At 41.1% G+C, this 19022-nt stretch overlaps 1 protein-coding gene across 1 annotated transcript in view; it reads right to left on the bottom strand.

The window, feature by feature from the left end:
- Positions 1-18480, bottom strand: part of tgs1 (trimethylguanosine synthase 1) — a 40645-nt gene extending 22165 nt beyond the window's left edge. The window contains exons 1-9 of the mRNA XM_036556149.1: positions 18078-18480; positions 16613-16677; positions 16247-16386; positions 13938-14631; positions 11437-11569; positions 10181-10267; positions 9880-10051; positions 2358-2703; positions 1969-2136 (exon numbers count right to left, since the gene is read on the bottom strand). Coding sequence (XP_036412042.1) covers positions 1969-2136; positions 2358-2703; positions 9880-10051; positions 10181-10267; positions 11437-11569; positions 13938-14631; positions 16247-16386; positions 16613-16677; positions 18078-18187 — 1915 coding nt within the window. The 5' untranslated portion in view covers positions 18188-18480. The remainder of the gene's footprint in view (positions 1-1968; positions 2137-2357; positions 2704-9879; positions 10052-10180; positions 10268-11436; positions 11570-13937; positions 14632-16246; positions 16387-16612; positions 16678-18077) is intronic.
- Between the last annotated feature and the right edge of the window lie 542 nt (positions 18481-19022).

Below are 19022 nucleotides of genomic sequence, written 5' to 3'. Positions count from 1 at the left end.
AAATAAAATACCAGCGGTCAAAGCGTTTAGATTTTCTGTCACCCTAAGCACATTTAGTCCCCACAAAGAGCCACATACATGCCCCCTCATCTCCCACCCTCCACCCACACAGATACCCACAGCTTGCTTTTGGTCACACATACTCCACCTCTCCTTCACACACACGCTCACACCTCCATTGCGGCTGCCACTCAGTTCCGCTCTCTGCTCTGGTTCCACTTCGGTTAGGCCAACTGGTTTGGCTCTTTTTTCTAGTCTACTGACGATTTTAGATTTTTCCATAATGTCCCGCTTCACCAGTTGTTCCGCCAAAGTAGCTCTAGTTCCACTCAGCACATATGGCAGTATATTTGGGCTGCATGCAAACAGATAGAAAGCGACCGAAATGAAATCTCCTTTCCTACAAACCTTCAGTAATTTTGCGATGTGAGCTCTGGTGATACGTTTGGAGGCCAGGAGCAGCAGATCAGGCAAAACCAAGGAAAGCAGAAAGAAAAGGAAGTTCAACTACTCTGACAGTCTTGGACTGGTAAAGCTGATCGTGCATCTTTAAATGTATAATAAAACCATTTTTTGGAATGTGATGCCATCTTGAATAGTAACTAAAGAATCCATAGTGTCAGACGCAACGGAAGAATTCAACATTGCGGGAATTCGTATTATTCGCCTTGTTCTTTATTCGTCTTCTTTGCTATTTTTATCAAAACCTTTTCAAGCGTCTGCAGTTTATTTGAATTTGAGGAAGCACAGGGTGGACTAATGTCTGAGCGCCTGAGGTGGTTCAGTGAGCTCTGACACAGAACCTGAAGCAACATCCACCCAGGGAGGTGAAAATAGGCTAAAATAAGAGGTGGGTGACTCAGAACACCTAATATTTAAAAACCTGCGCACCTTCCTGAGTGTGTCAGCCAATCAGGGCTAATTTTTTAGCCAAGTTTCTTGATTTAGAATTTGTCAATTGCTGCTAATACATGGAGTAATCATACATACATACATACATACACCTATATATATATATATATATATATATATATATATATATATATATAATAATGATGTATATTAATTATCAACTGGCCATTTTATCAGCTCCACTTACCACTTTGTTAGCCCCCTTTCACCCTGTTCTTCAATGATCACGACCCCCACAGAGCAGGTACTATTTGGGTGGTGGGTCATTCTCAGCACTGCAGTAACACTGATGTGGTGGTGGTGTGTTAGTGTAGTGTGGATCAGACACAGCAGGGCTGCTGGAGTTTTTTAACACTGTGTCCACTCACTGTCCACTCTATTAGACACTCCTACCTTGTCAGTCCACCTTGTAGATGTAAAGTCAGAGATGATAGCTCATCTGCTGCTGCACAGTGTGTGTTGGTCATCCTCTAGTCCTTCATCAGTGGTCACAGGACGCTGCCCACAGGACGCTGTTGGCTGGATATTTTTGGTTGGTGGACTATTCTCAGTCCAGCAGTGACACTGAGGTGTTTAAAAACTCCAGCAGCACTGCTGTGTCTGATCCACTCATACCAGTCCAACACACACTAACACACCACCACCACGTCAGTGTTACTGCAGTGCTGAGAATGATCCACCACCCAAACAGTACCTGCTCTGTGGTGGTCCTGTGGGAGTCCTGACCACTGAATAACAGGGTGAAAGGTGGCTAAAAAAGTATGCAGAGAAACAGATGGACTACAGTCTGTAAAACTACAAAGCGTGGTTATATGTTAAGTGAAGCTGATAAAATGGACATTGATGTAGTTATAAGGTAGGTGTACTTAATGAAGTGGCACAGATTTCTGAGGTTAATTCCATTACGCTTCTTTAGGGAATAATTCAGTGTGTCAAGATATTTCAAGCTCACCACGGTTTGACTGAATCATTTTGGTGTTGTTCAGAATATCTGAAGAATCAACATGTTATCAATTGTAACACAGAGGTGTCAAAGGTCCAGTAGAACTCACTGACCATGGTCCAGTTTGATGCCCTCATCGAAGCGGGAGAAGAGCCGGTAACGCTGTGCCCAGTACTTGGCCAGCTCCGGCTCTGCTGCGATCTCAGGGGGCACGTCCACTTCCCTCCTCCGTCTTCTAGCCTTCTTCTTCTTCTTCTTCTTGGAGGTCACCTCTGTCTCTACTGAACAATTCAAAAGATATTTTATTTTAAATCTGAACAATTTCTGCCTTTGATTCATTAACTGTTCACTGTCTATCACTGCAAAATGTATTTTTAGACAAATGAAAACTATTTAAATACCCACAAGTACCCTGAGTTAGTCTTTAACACGTGGTGTGTGCAAAATCATTTATATTAAAAACACTGAGAAAAGCTCCAGTATGAACACAGCCCATACTGACCTCCCTCTTTGTCCCCTGGAGCATCAGGGAGGAGGTAGTCCGGAATGTCTAGAGGCTGGAGCTCCCTCCTGGGGTCAGAATCGCTATCCTGCAATGGCTCTGGGTCCGGTGCTGCCAGTGCTTCAGGTTCCGGTTCTGGCTGAGTTAAAGGCTGGGGCTCTTTGCTCTCTCCAGATCGAGAATCAGGCTGAGGCTCCCTGCATTCCTCCTCACTCTCCTGTGGGCGTGGAGTGCCGTGTCCATCCCCTGTACTTACTCTGGCCTGTGAAGATGTGCTGCCCAACACCGACGCTGCTTTTTTCTCAGAGTCATCCTCAGTTTGGACCTTATGCAAAAAACTCTGCACCTGGAAAGCAGAATACATTAATAAAGATATATTTAAGAGGAAAAAGTAACAACTACGGAGGGATGCAGTGAGTGATAAAACAGAGGATAGGCAATTTCTAGACTTCAGCGCTCAGCAACCACTATGATTTTCTGTGGTCTACCGTGTTGTGGCTGAGCTGTTGCTGCTCATAGATGCTTCCATTCCACAATAATAGCACTTAGAGTTGACCAGGGCAGATCTAGCAGGACAGAAATATCAAGAGCTGACCCGTGGCAAAGGTGGCATCCTATAATAGTGTTACATTTAAAGTCTTTAGCACATCCTGTTGGCAATGGGCGTGGCAGATACACCTGAACTCAACAATTAGGAGGGATATCTACATAAATTATATGGACAAAAGTATCGGGACACCAAATTACACCTACAGGAGCCTTTATGACATCCCATTCTAAATCCATAGGCATTAATATGGAGTTGGTCCCCCTTTGCAGCTCTAACAGCTTCCACTCTTCTGGGAAGCTTTCTATAAGATTTCAGAGAGTGTCTGTGGAATTTTTCGTCCATCCAGAAGAGGATTTTTGAGGTCAGACACTGATGTTGGACAAGAGGGCCTGGCTCGCAATCTCCGTTCCAGGTCATCCCAAAGGTGTTTGATGCTGTTGAGGTCAGGGCACTGGGGCTCAGTCATGCTGGAACAGAAAAGGTTCTTCCCCAAACTGTTCCCACAAAGTTGGAAGCGTACAGTTATTCAAAATGTCTTGGTGCTGAAGCACTAAGATTTCTCCTTACTGGAGCTAAGGGGTCCCTGAAAAACAACCCCATGGCATCATCCCTCCTCTACCAAACTTTACAGTCAGCTCAGTGCAGTCAGGCAGGTAAGGTTCTCCTGGCAATCGCCAAACCCAGACTCGGCCATCAGACTCCCAGATAGAGAGGCGTAATTCATTCATCACTCCACAGAATATATTTCCACTGCTGTAGAGTCCAGTGACGGCGCTTTACACCACTCCATCCAACGCCTGGTGATGTAAGGCTTGCAAGCAGCTGCTCAGCCATAGAAACCCATGCCATGAAGCTCCTGGCGCAGTTTTTGTGCTGATGTTGATGCCAGAGGAGGTTTGAACTCTGTGGTTATTGAGTCAGCAGAGTGTTGGTGACTTTTATGCTCTATGCTCCTCAGCACTCGGCGACCCGCTCTGTAACTTTACATGGTCTGACACTTCGTGGCTGAGCCGCTGTGGTTCCTAAACACTTCCACTTTTCAGTAATACCACTCATTGTTGATTATGGAAAATCTAGGAGGGAAGAAATTTCACAAACCGACTTGTTGCAACGGTGGCATCCTATTACAGCACCACCCTCGAATTCAGGGAGCTCTTTAGAACAACCTATTCTTTTACAAATGTTTGTAAAGGCAGTCTGCATGGCTTGTTGCTTGATTTTATACACATGGCAATGGGACTGAATGAAACACCTGAATTCAGTGATTAAGAGGTGTGTCCCAACACTTTTGTACACACAGTGCTACCAAGCTGAGAGGGTGAAGGCTAGCACAAGCTTCACCTGACTCAGGTGACACCACTGCCAGGTGCTTACAGGTGAAAACCAACTGCCAAATTTCTTACGTCAGATAACAGATGATCACGTTGACTGCCATCATGCTAACTGATGGGAGACGAGGCGGGCCAACCTACTGGGGATCTCCTGCTGATGGGGCAAGTGCTTATTAAATCATTAATATAAGGGTTTCCAAAAAGAATACAAACAGCAGAATGAAAGAAGTGACACTCAGGGCTCTATACTGAAAAAAGAACACAACATCAGTGCCAGATAAGCAGTTTATAACGCTCCAGAAAACTTTAAAATCACAAGTTATGTTGTGCCCCACCATACGCAGTAAAATACATTTAGGCCTACACGTTGCAGAAGTAAAAGAATAATGACTGCAGTCATGCTGAGAGAAAGTCTCTCTCAGTCAAAGCTGAAAAGAGGCTGTTGATAATGTCTGTTGCAGCAAAGTTTTCTCCCGGCACAAGATCAATGTGGCGCTGTGCTCCGGAGAGATCAATGGCAAAGCTCTGCAGTAAATTGTGGTGGTGAGCTTACAGACCAAAACTTCATCCTTCACCAGAACACGGGCCAGCAACAGTCTAGCTATAACGAAACAAGATCAAGGAAAGAAAGCCCGTGAGGGAGGTGCGTGAAAGCATGCAGGGTGTTTGAAGTCACTGAAACAAATGGAAACATTCTGATGAACGTAAACAAACTTCAGCAAGTTCAATGTATAAAGTAGATCAAGGCTTAAGTGAGGTAAAATATAACAGACATTTGGACATCTTTTCATATCCACATAATGTCGTCTGTGGATTTTGACCGTAATGTAACAGATCATTCTCAATATTCACCCTTTTTTCTTTGTTTTTTGATTACTGTGTTGTGTGTTAAGTCACGGAATTGACCTATACTATTTTATGTGGCTATAACATCAATTTGAATCAAATAACCCACTCACAGTGCGAGCTAGCCAGGTTAAAGTACAGACTCCACATGGTGGAGGTAGTTTTAACATATGTTACAGCAGCTAAGTCTACCAAAACAAATAATGAGACTTTTTTTTTACAATAAGTTTTACTTCACAGATTCATTACAAATGTAAAACAGATGTAATGTCAATAAAGTAAGATGTCAAGTAAATTAAATATATTTCAATTTTATTGTGGTGATAATTGTTCCTCTACGTTATGGTCAAAATAAATGAGCTATAATTAACACAGCCATTTTTCACACATAACATTTCATTTTAATGAATAGATTTTTATGTATTTGTTGTAAAGCTAATCTGGTTCAAACAACAAAGACATGCATGGAATTAACTGTGTTTGCAATTATTTTCCAGACATTTCAGCGACTGTTACAACTGAATTTTTCACAAAATGATGAACCAATGTTTTTACATGCAGTTTTAATGAGGAGTATTATTTTACATGGTTCACCACTCTCATTCTAAGCGTTAATTGCCAGCAGAGCACTGTGTATTGCAGAAACCTTCAATACGCAAACGAGCCCTCTAACTAGGGCTGGGCGATAAAACGATAACGATAATTACCGCGATATAACTTTTCCTCGATAGAGCGATACGTCATGTTCGATATAATACACCGTTCTCACACTTCCACGTTCAGTGAAAGCCTTGGTGGCGTTTTCTACTGCAAGAAAAGCGACACTACTGGGCTGTCGCCAGGAGAGGGCGCACTTCCGAGTTTTCTACATGATTAGAGAGGGAGGGGGCCACGAGTAAGATGAGTCTTTAGCAACGGCTGAAACGCGGAGTTATACATTCCCTGTTTGAGTGGAGCGACCGGTGATCTGTTCTTCTGTGACCGAGTGTGAGTGACGAGGTCAGTGGTGTAACTATACTGACCTACAGCGAACTCACCTCTTTACCAACATCCTAACCAGCTTTAGCAGCGTTAAATCACAATCCTCACAACTACAGCGCTGTTACAGCGCTCGGGCAGTCATATTTAAGTATTAGTGCATTCCCAAGCAACGAAAGTGAAAGAAAGAAGTAGGTTCATGTAAATTACAGCCCTGATTTAAACGACAGTAAACTGAGGAAGCTGTGAGGCGTTGGAGAGCGGGAGAGCGCTAGCTTTCCAGGCTAGCTGTTTTTAGCAGCTGGCTAACTTGAAGCAGCTCTGTCACTCCACAACACGGAGAATTGATGATACTGTGGATCAAACACGACACAAAAGCACCGCTTTCAGTTTAAACGTTCCTAAAAAGAGGACTCTGTTTGTCTAGTGTTGATATTTTGCGGTTCACCCCTTAAACTACTACGATAGTATAGAGAAATCCAGTCGTCTAGCTGGTGTCTGAATACTGTGATGTCATTTGTAGCGGGGTAGCCGAGCACTCGGCACCAGCTAAAAATGTTTTCTTTCTTAAATTATGACTTTTACAAAATAGCCATGCTTTTCCAGGTGGTAAAAACAGCTCACCAGACACTTTCTCCCACTGTCCCATGACAGATCTGTGAAATGTCCCACTGGTTGGTGAGTGTTTGTCGTGTTCCGATCATAAAGGATAGTTTAAAACAGCAGTTAACCACCCAGGAGCAAAAATCAGCCTTCAAACTTGAAAGAAATAATGATTTGACATTAATCGCGGTATGTATCGATATCAAACGATATGAATTTTGTTTATCGCGATAACATTTTTGGCCATATCGCCCAGCTCTACCTCTAACCAATCTTAGTGTTTTTGTGCAGTGTTCACAGCTGACCAATCCCAGTTCACAGCTTTGGGCGTTTTAATGAATCAAGCTGTTCACGAAATCCAACAAATGTACCCAATACTTATTGCAAAGCATATAATAATTACAATATGATAAAATGTAATGACAACACTAGAATTTTGTCTTTACTGAGCAGCCCTGGGTCATAGAGTATTTTTCAATATTGGCTGAAAATTCAAATAGAACTTTTGCCTGAAATTACCATCACTGGTGTGTATGTGAGGGTGTGTCTATGCAACATTCAGAGTGCTTTCCTTGGTTCCTAAGTAGCTCTACTCCCCCACATGCCCACAAGAGGCACAGCCTGCCTCCTGTAAACACCGTACACTTAACTGACAGGCCCACAGAGGGGACCCTGCCACACACACACACCACACACAAACCTCTATACTAAAAGACAGCGAACCAACTCGAAGGCCTCGTTCACCACACATATAAGCACATCAATCTACTGTTCAATAAGCCTTTTATTTCGCATGTCAATATAAGCCTAGAATAGAAGACACCCATAGGCAGCTCATCATTCACAGTGAACATGTCATCCATCTACCCATCACACACCACACACAGCTGTGACAGATAGAAATGAAGATAAACCTCAGTAACTGTCCCTAAAAGAGCTCCATTCTGAGTATAAACCCTCCACTGGGAGGCTCACAGGGGGGTACAGTTGGGTGTCACTGTACAAATTCCGATAGATCTAAATATCTTAATACACAATAATATCAGCATAGATTATAAAAAGAAAACAGAAACCTTTAAAACCTTTAAAAAGGTCCATAGTCCTATTTGGCTCCTTTAAATATCTGCATTCAACTTGGTGTTGAATGTTTTCCCATAGTGTCCACTGGCTGGCCTGTACAGCCAGAGACGTTGGGTCGGATTTCGCGGGAGTTTTTGTGACCACTGTCACACACCTTTATGTACAAATATCACACACAGCCTCAAAAAAGATTCGGCTTGATGTTCAGTTCTCGGATGCAAAGTCACATTTCCACCAGAGAGGTCTCCAAATCCCCAAATGCCCCCCAAAAAAGTGTACATAGTGCAGCTGTGAACATCACTGGTTGTGTTCACATGCAAAGATAGTTTGCCAATCAGACTGAATACATTCCCGATTATAGATTAAGACTGAGGTGTTTATATGCTCACTCTACTCAACAATCTGATGGAAAATCTCCGTTTACATGCGCACTATAAATAATCCAATCCACAATTACGCACTTGCGTAGAGAACCCCATAGTGTAGACGTTACCATGACAACGAGCATCACGTGAGTCCAGTCAGAGTGAGATGAGCAGCAGTGAGCAGTGCTTGTGTTTTTAATTACTTTAAAATGATGTCAGACTCAGGAAAACGTCCTTCACATGTCCTTATTAAAGAAGGCCGAGAGGAAGACGTCGTGTTCTGAGACACATAAGCTGGACGTCCGTCCCACCACCGTCTTTTAAAGACCAGAGCATAAACTTCGTCTCCTCTGCAGACCAAGTTTCTGCTCCCACCAGAACGTACTTAAACTTTCCGATTGGGAATGTTATCGGATATGTCTTTGAACAGCCATGAAAGCATACTCTTCAAGTAGGATTTATCATATTTATTTTCTCTCTCTTTTCTAAACATGAACCTTCTACACCTCTAGTCTACACCTACAGTATATAGTGTAATGTTTATGTGATTATAGCAATGATGACATTTCAATTTTCTACTCCACATCTGAATGGCTAAATAAATACATTCCACTCACTTATATTTTAGAGGGGCTCACTGATTGAGAAAAAACTCAGAAAAACTAATCATGAGCGTAACAGTAGCGCAGTTACTAAAGGTTACACACCACAGAAAATATTTGAATTTATATATATATATATATTATATATATATATATATATATATATATATATATATATATATATATATATATATATATAAGTTCAATAACACAGATTCACAGCAAACCCTGCAAAGCAGCCGCTGTGCGTGGTGGCGCGGTGGCGTTCTTCAGCTCGGAACAAATCATGAGCAACCATGAGCTCTGATGTGAAAGACAGCTTTAGTTTCATGTATAAGTTTTTAAAACTTGTCTTTTGTTTTCATTTTTATCTTGCTCTGAAATACTTGGATTCTGTGTACAAAAGCCTGAAGGATTTTTAGCCTCACTTCAGCTCATGGAAAATGTCCTAGATATACTGATCGTTACTGTAAACATGGCTGTAAATATCAATATTCAATAAGTTTGCCTGGATTTATCAATTTTTTTTTTTTTTCTTAAATTGCTGAGTGAAAGGGCAGCACGGTGGCACAGTGGGTAGCGCTGTCGCCTCACAGCAAGAATGGCCTGGGTTCGATTCCTGGCCGGGCGCAGTCAGGCTGATTGGACATGCTAAAATTGCCCCTAGGTGTGAATGTGAGTGTGATTGTGTATGTCTGTCTGTCTGCCCTGCGATGGACTGGCGACCCGTCCAGGGTGTATCCTGCCTTCCGCCCAATGACAGCTGGGAGAGGCTCCAGCACCCCACCGCGACCCAGAAGGATAAGCGGTTTAGATGATGTATGTATGTATGCTTAGTGAAAATGGATAATTTCTTTAGCAGTGAACCTCATAATTGTGTTATTTCTACCTCAAACTCTCACGTTTGCACTACCGTTAAACAGGATACACAATTAAGGTGCAACTTTGAATACCATCTTAAATCAAAAATACCGTTGGTTTTCTTTTACGGTGCAATAAAACAGAAGCTATTCCGTCCCTACTTCCTATAGTGCACTGTGATCTATCAGTATGACCTTGTGTATCATTCTATCAACAGTAAACATTAACTTAATCAGCGAAATGATTTTTCATAATCACTTATCAACTAACTGTTCAGAAGGGAGAATGAAAAACAAAGCCTCTCACTTTCTGCAGAGTTTGGCTGATCTTTGGTCCAGCAGTCTCTCCATCCTCGGTGAAGAAAATGTGCTTGTCGATCTTACAGGCCGCTTTCCGTCCTGTTGGTCTCCACCTGGCTCCACTCTGACTGCCCCCACGCTGCCCCGGAGCCTCCCGGAACTTCAGAACGCTCGTGAACCTGCAACAGCGCACACACACACACACACACACACACACACACACACACACACACACATGCTACCTTCAAAGGGACTTTGCAGGACTGCCAGGCTCTGAAGATAAATGTGTGTCTGCACATGGGTCTTACTTGAGCCGTGGGCCACGCTTGAGGCCCAGAGTTTCCCACGCCTCCTCAGAAGGTATCTGAGCGAGCTCCTCAGCATCCAGCTCATGACTGTGGGAACAGATAGTTAGACTTGAGGCACACTCGCATGGACTGGTGAGCTAGTGTAGTTAACTCTAAACAATCAAATTCCTGCTTTCATTCATTAACAATATTAACTACCATATTCAAGCATATCTTTAACATGCAGTTGGCAAAAACTGCTTATGTCTCAAAATATAACAGACTAGCTCTATGTGCTTATAATGCAAAGGCTCTCCTGGCTTTTCACCTGGCACCCGAATGAGTTCCTTTAACATCTCAACCTTGGTCTCAACCTATATATCATACCATATTCCAACCTACCATAGCTAAAATGGAGTGAAAGCTAGTGGGGACCAGTTAGTAATTTTATACCACCTTATTTTTAGCATTTCTTTAACATACGTTTCCAAACTACAGCTTAACATCGCAAAAACTAGTTAAAAAAAAAACTCATATTGACCACTGAGTATATGAACACTATTCTAAACAACCACCTACCTGCTTTATTCACTATTAACAATGTTAGCTACCATGTTCAAGTGGCAGAAAAAAAAATAAATCAAAGCTAGTATATGAAAATAAGCTCAAACAAATAGCTCCGTGTTTATAATGCAAAAAGGCCTGTTACGTATGACTGTGTGAGTCTTAAGCGCATATCATGTCGTTGGCTTGATAAGGTTGCAACCCTACTGACTATGCCATTGCTGGTCCACTCTCGGACCACCCAGAATCTTGTCCCGCATACATATTTAATGTGTTTTAATCTCCTCCGATCCGCCTCAGATTTTAAATGCACACAGTCTTGTACGTTGGGAAATGAAGTAAGACAAACATCAAACAATTGGGAGAAAAAAAAAAAAAATCTAGGCCTAAACTGATTGGTTGAAAATTGTTGCCGACATTGTGCTAGATTGGTTACAGCTGTATAACCTGCTGTATTTATGATACTGCTGTTAAAATGACTTACTAATTTACAAACGATAATAAAAAAATAAGCAAAATTGTACTGTGGATGGAAAACGAGTGATGAAAAGTTGAATTTAGTCTAATACTCTGCTTAACCACCAGTGGGCCGTCCAGAAAACGCTGAGAAAAAAGCCAGTGGGCTGCCAGTTTTGCTGTCCCCTTGCTATCTGGGGTTATTAATATGTATTATGTGTTATAATGTAAATGCTTATGGGTGTGAAACAGTTTACCTTCTCTTTATTTTTGCTTGCTTTCTATCTGGCGGCTCGTCTTCGTCACTTTCGTCCTCCTTGTTGGAGCCACTCCTCACAGGCTGGCCATTTTTCTTCGTCACAGAACTAGAGCTTGGTTGCTTATTGCCCTCTGAAACACGTTAAACCACTGTTACACCGTAATCAACATTACATACAAAATCTCAGACCCACTGTCTGTTTTTGGTCGTAAATAAAAGGGCTATACTTTCAGACATACTGCAAACCCTGGTTCATATCACCACCACTATAGAGAGGTTGATATTTTATCTAAATTCCACCATTTATCACCAAACCACTCTGAATGACTTCATCTCAATGACTGAATTATGATGAATTATGTTTTTGATGAAAAAAAAAAAAAGGTGAAGTTCTCCTTTAAATGCCTCTGTAAGTAGAAAATCACTGTGAAGGTAGCTCCAAAAAGAAAGAAGCTATCTTTAGAGCATCACACAGAGTGAGAGGGAGCTGGTGTCAATTCACGAATTCACTGTCATGTTCTCCTGTTATATCTTTCTCTCTCATTCTCCTGCTCAAACACACACAGACGGGAACGGAATCATTAAAACTGCATAGGCCCATGTCACATGCTTCTTTCACTCCAAGCCTGACATCTTCTGATAAGGTACATAAAATATGCAACGAGAGCCAATTCTGAACTAGAAAGAATGCTGTTTGCTGTCAGGAGTCAAATCTGCCTTTCCAAAGGTGGCAGGACACACAACCAGGCTCAGACTGGCGTACAGTACGGCTCTTTCTGTTTATATTACCGCAAATGCAGCAAAAAACACGATGACATTTCTCCATCCCGGGTCATCGTCACGAGTACTGCCGTAGGCCGACAATCAAACCCATGTCAGAAAATATGCTGTCACACATGACTGACGCACGGCTAATCTAATATAAGACCTTTACGACCAGGCATCATGAGCTGATGTACTGGGCTGATGAAAAAAATGAATGAATGGAGAAAACAATACATCCTGAAAACTAGGGCTGCACGATAAATCGTACTTTTTATCGTTATCGCGATGTGAGTTTCCTCATATGAGGTTCAACGTTAGAGCGGCAATGACAGAACAGATCAAATGACCTCATACGTGCAGCATCAGGCAGACTTCATTACACTGCCGGCTAGGGGTGGGAATCTCTAGGCACTTCATTTGATTCGATTACGATTCAGAGGCTGCGATGCGATTATAAAACGATTCTCGATGCATCTCGATGTATCTTTTTTTTTTTCTCTCTACACCATTTCTATTTTCTCACTGTGTGAGGACTTGGTAGTTTTAAAGTAAAGTATTTGTAATGATCCATAATGAATTTACTTCCAATATCTTTTATTAATAAATCAAATGGAAGTGATGTGGCAAGTAAACTGGCCACTGTAAAAAGGCTCTCATTCACTGCCTTTGGAGCAGATGAGACGCTGCTGCCACTCATCTGCGATAAAATGAGCAGTTACGGTGAAATAAGATCCAGTGGTGATGGACGTCCACGCAGTGCGTTACAGCCGTCCTGCCCGTTTTTAGTGACTTTATAACTTCGGTTTTGGTCTCGTTGTAGAGACGGGGGGGAATCGCTCTGTCAGTAAAGTATCTTTGAGACGGGACATGTGCAACATAGCGCGAAAGCCCTGTTTCGCAACGACTGAGAACCACCGTGCAGACGGCAGGTCACATAGCAGCGATGCGTTATTCGCATTTATAAGCAGCGCAGTTGGTTTCCTGGTACGTTAAATCTGCAACGAGAGACTGTCACACACTAAAAAGTGGCGAAGCTGAAGTCGCTTCTCTTCCGAATTTTCTCATTCCACCTTAAATGTCAGAATTTAAGGTGGAACGGGAAAATTCAAACAAGAAGCTGGAGAATAAGAAGCGACTTCGGCCTCGTAAGACAGCCGAATGTTGAGAGACATTTAACTGATCAACTTCTGAGGAAAAGTTTTCTGGCGGAGATGGGAGGAAAGCGGCTATAGCTGAGCTGAAGCTTAAAGCAGAGCAGAGTAAGTCTGCGTTTTCGTTTATATTGTTTAGTCTATAGAAATCAGAATCAGCCATTAAAATTCATGACTGGTGCATCCCTAATTAAAACACAGAATCTAGAACTTTGTCATGCCAACGAGATTGAAGGATAACATGCTAGGCTACACATTAACCCATCAAATAACATTTTAAACTCATTTTGCACCAGAAATCCCCAGAAAATCATCTCAAATTGACCCAAAGGCCTCAAATTGGCTTTTGTTTTCTGGCAGGGTTTAATACACTGTTATCTACAATAAACAAAATAATGGTGTAAAGCTAAAAACAGTAGTAGCGGTCATCTTGAAGGCTGAATTTTATCCATAAATTTGTCCGCTTTTATACATGTGTTAATTTGACATTTCACAAAACTGTTTATTAAATTAAAGGCTATATGAAGGTGATTACCAATCAAGAGCTATGAATAATGGACTATGAGTAATGAAATGAACTCACCCTTAGCGCAGACGCTGCTGGATGAAGACGGTCTTTTCCGGTCACCTCCATCACAGGGTTCATCCGCGCAATTACAGTCCAAGGCCTGCTGGCTGTCATTACCGTCATTTTCATCTGTTAGCAAGTTTAAACTGTCAAAGCGTTCCGCTATATCAGTGGCGTTCACATCCACCAAGTTTTCATCGCAGTTAGAGGACGGCTTGTTCTTTTCTTCTTCCAGTTCATCTTCTCTACACTGTCCATCATCACAAGGCGCAGCACTATAGGACTCATCTGTTGTCCAGCCTTGGGCAGTCCAGTAATTGAACTGTTCCCAGTAATAGAGATAGCCCTGGCTGGCATGCTCCTGCCAGGCCTCCTTCCACTCAGCACAGTCCCACGGAGCCAGAGGGGTCCCGCTGGAGAATTCGGGGTGTTTCTCCACCCAGCTCCCCCACAGCAGGGTTTCTCCGTGCAGCTGCCAGTACTTAAGCCACGCCTCCTCGGAGGCGGAAGATTCCGGGTCAGCTGGGGTCTCCTCCAGAACCACTGGAACAACCTTTTCCTTCTCTTCCTGCTGCTCATTCTTAGCCGGCTCCAGCTGTGGGTCCTGCTGTTGGTCCTGCAGTGGGTCCTCATGGTCAGAGAATGTCTCCTGATGGCCAGCATTGGTCTTCTTTGTTCCTCTGTGAGGAGTGCATCCAGTCCACTTGTGCTTAGCAGTGAACAGGACAAACAAAACGTTATTCACTTCTGGACTTGCTGAGTCGGCATCCTGAACTTGGCTACTAGTTAAAGCGGAATTTCATTTTTTCATTCAGATTCATCCAAATCATTCAGATTAGTCTGATGTGACGTGGTTAACAGCAGCGAAACTTACAGAGTCAGAAATATTACCACAGTGGTGTCTGAAGTGTTTCACGACTCTAACAAGGCGACATCACAGAAAGATCTAACACCATCACTGTAAGGAAATCTCAGCCTGTAAGCTTCTCCATCATGAATCTACATCACATCACATCACATCACATTCTTCTAAACGACTTATTTTAAACGTCAAGGATGGAATTATGCAGAAAATTTGGGTGAAATTCCCCTTTAACTGCAGCTTAGGCAACCAGTAATGTTTTAAGCCATCAGTTGCTTCTTAAACTGGGATCTTTTATTACAAATGATATTACCTCAAAAATCCAGGCATTAGATATTATATTAACAACAATCAGTTAATAGTAATTAATTGTTCATCCCTAGTCAGTGTAAAGTTAGTGCCAAGCTAGCGGTGGTGTACATTCACTTCCCACTCAGGGTTTAATACTAATTGGGCCAGCTCTACGTGGATACGGACCGCGTATAACAGTTCAAGTGAAATATTTGTTTGTATACTGAAGACTTTGACAGTAAATTTTCCAGTAAAGCTTAACTAAATATTACTTTTAGCTGTTTGCCAAGCTGTTCTATTCAAGCTGGACCTACACTACACAACGTTTAAAATCCGAGCGCATACTCTAATTCCATCTTTAACAGAATTTCTTGTTATTTTGTTGTGAGGACCAGCACACTAGACAATAAGGCAAAAAAGAGAGGACACATAATGACTTTCAGCTCCGAAAAGCACTTAAACTCCCAGATCTCCCCAGTTATTATGATACACAAACAAAGCTAAAGTAGACTGGACCTGTTTGCACTTTTATGCACGCAGAAGAAGCGAATGGAACAAACAAACTGGGGGTGAATATGAATATTAAAATGCAGATTTGACAGATTTGAAAAAAAGCTGCCGACTTAAAATTGTAAAGAGAGTGATTATTTACTCTGAACTCAGTTAGCAGCTCCTCTGTCTGCGCGGTCTGCTGCTCACCCTGCGAAGTGAATGCACATCTCCCTTCATCTTTTCTCTCTCTCCAAGATTTCTCATTGGCTGTTGCCTTAATCACTTGCTTGGTTACATCACTGACCATCTACAGGACTCGTGAGCATTCTGAGTCATAAAAATCAAACGTGGTTAAAATACTGAAGGGCCTCTGATCACTTCAGAGCTCGATCAGGGCCTAAAGATCGACTCATTTTCATAGTGTGGGGACTTTGATGACTAACATCAACTAAGGACAGAAAAATCAGTGAAAAATTATCATCATTATTTGTCGTGCGTCTCACGTTTTTCAACATCGGTTAGGATTTTCAAATTCCTGTAGGCATGAGAATAAAGTGCATAGTGCCTGAATTGAGACACAGCAATACTTTTTAGCTTCTAAGACAAAATAATCAAGAGCAGCCAAGCTCTCCTCAGTCGCACGGCACCCTGCACATCATAACAACAGATAAACACATACTGCTTTCCTCTGAGCTGAAGAGCTGGCAAACGCTACTGGCAGACCCATACTGGCCATGAGGAGGGTCTCTTCGTCCATCTCCACATCCTCTTCGTCCTCTGAGTGGCTAGGCTCCTCATCTTCGAGGTCTTTGACATTGTCTGGTGAAGAAAAGGGAGCAAAATTCAAAGATCTGAAAGTTTATATTGCTTGGATGTTGTGGAGTTGATCTGAGCAGCTGAAAATGGCAACTCCCAAAATAACGATATTCAGCCAACTACACGAAAATCCTTTTCTGCCTCATCTAAAAGGGCAGATCTTTACAGGCCAACCTGAGTTTAGTGTAAAATAATATAGTGCATGAACCCAATTTCAAGACGAACGTACCTTGCAATACACTGTCAGTCTGAGCCTGAAGAGATTTAAAGTCAGATCGATAGAGTTCTCGATCACTGTAAAAAAATAAATACATAAATAATGAAAATATTAGAAAACTCAGATCTAGAGCTGCTAATTAAGAGACAAAACTGGAGCATTTTGCAAGACCAGTTTCTCAGCTTTTATCAGAATTATAACCACAAATGTATCAACATCAATCACTGGCGTAAAATGCATTTTGTTGGTTGCTGTTTTATTATGCATGCAGTAATGCTAACACAGCACGTCAACAACGAGTAACTATTATACACCTCCATGTTGAAAACCTTGTTTCTGCCACTGGAAAAAAAGCATACAGTCCTTTAGGAAGTCATAATAATGAGAAAGTTTGCCATAATTATGTCTTAAGATCTCATAATTATGACTTAGCATCTCACAACGAATGCCATAATTATTACTTGGTGTCTTACAGTTATGACCTACCTTCTCTTCATTATGACTTAGTATCTCATAACTAGGACTTACTATACAATAACTATGACCTTGTATCTCATAATTATGACATAGGATCCCATTATTATGAATCAGCATCTCATTATAATGACTTAGCCTCTCATAGCGAGTCATAGATATAAGACACTAAGTCATAATTCTGACAAAGTAAGTCATTTTTATGAAATACTAAGTTATAATTAAGAAAAGGTAGGTCACTACTATGAGATAACAAGTCATAATTATGACAGTCGCTATGACATGCTAAGTCAGAATTATGAGACTGAATCTCATTATAAGACACGGAGTCAGAATCATGAGAAAGCCACAACTATGAGATACTAAGTCGTAATGATGAGATATAAAGTCAAAATTCAGATGTTAAGTCATACTTATGAGATAAGAAGTCACTGCATCTCATAACAATGAGAAAGTAAGTTATAATTATGAGAAAATAAGCATAATTATGAGATGCCAAGTCATAATTATAAGATTGAATCTCAGTGTTATAAGACACTGAATCAGAATTATGAGAAAGTAAGTTAGATTTATGAGATGCTAAATCATAATTATAAGATATTAAGTCATAATTGAGATGTTAAATCATACTTATGAGATAAGAAGTCACTGCATCTCATAATAATGAAAAAGTAAGTTATAATTATGAGAAAATAAGCATAATGAGATGCTAAGTGATAATTCTGAATACTAAGTCATGATTGGATCTCATTATTATGAGATACTAAGTCAGAATTATGAAATGTTAAGTCATACTTATGAGATAAAAACTCACTGCATCTCATAACAGTGAGAAAGTTATAATTAGAAGAAAATAAGCATATTTATGAGATGCCAAAGGAAAAACTTTTCCATTATTATGACTCACTAAATGCCTATATATTTGTTCCAGTGGCAAAAAACTGGCTTCCATAAAAACCTGAGCTAAAACGTGTAAACATGCTGTTCTGATTAAGATACTTACTTGACAAAGGCTCTTGAGCAAAGGCAGTATATTGTCATCTCGTCCTGTACGCCATGGTGAAAAAACAGATCAGCTATAGGAACTGTCTGCCATCTCCCATCATTGACCATGGTGTAAAATTACAAACGACCCTGTCACAACAGCAAAACAACTAACCTACCATTTATCAGCACTGATCACCATTTATCACCATTTATCACCATTCTGTCATCAGAGCTCGTTCCACTTGCCTGATCGAACTCAGAAATCACAGACGACCAACGAAGGAGGGACCAACAGCCATAAAAGTAGTTATTAAAATCATTTAAAACGAGGTTCAATACGAAAATGAACGTGACTGTTTGCTTCAGTTTGCCTCACATGGTTTAGAAGCGTTTCTGAAGTGTACCCTTGAATTATGGGAAAACACCCTACAAATTAAAAGTCTGAAACACACCAACGCTAACGTTATCAAAATAAACGAAAGCCTGATAATAGTTTATAGTTTCAATAGTTTAAGGTTTATTTGTCATTTCCACAACATGTCAGGACATTTATGCATTGAAATGCTTGTGGTGAGGCTCAGATAATCACTCTACAGAAAGTAAATAAGTAAAAGTAATATATATATATATATATATATATATATATATATATATATATATATATATATATATAAACAGACTGAAATATATTAAATATACACAAAATATAGAGACAATACACATTTTAAAGTGACTTATTGTAAGTTATTGTTCTTTAAAGTGACTTAGTGTTAAAGTGTTATTGTCCATATCAGAGACATGATATATTAATAATGCTGACAGAGTGACTGAGTGAAATGGTAACTGGGGGAAGGACCCACAGCTTCACAGCCTGTGGGTAGAAACCGTTCATTAACCGGGTTGTTCTGGCCTGTATGCTGCGGAACCTCCTGCCTGATGGCTGGATGGTGAACAGGCCGTG

The sequence above is a fragment of the Colossoma macropomum genome, unplaced genomic scaffold (assembly GCF_904425465.1).
Source record: "Colossoma macropomum unplaced genomic scaffold, Colossoma_macropomum, whole genome shotgun sequence".
Taxonomy (NCBI): Eukaryota; Metazoa; Chordata; class Actinopteri; order Characiformes; family Serrasalmidae; genus Colossoma; species Colossoma macropomum.
This window is presented reverse-complemented; position numbering and strand designations above follow the sequence as displayed.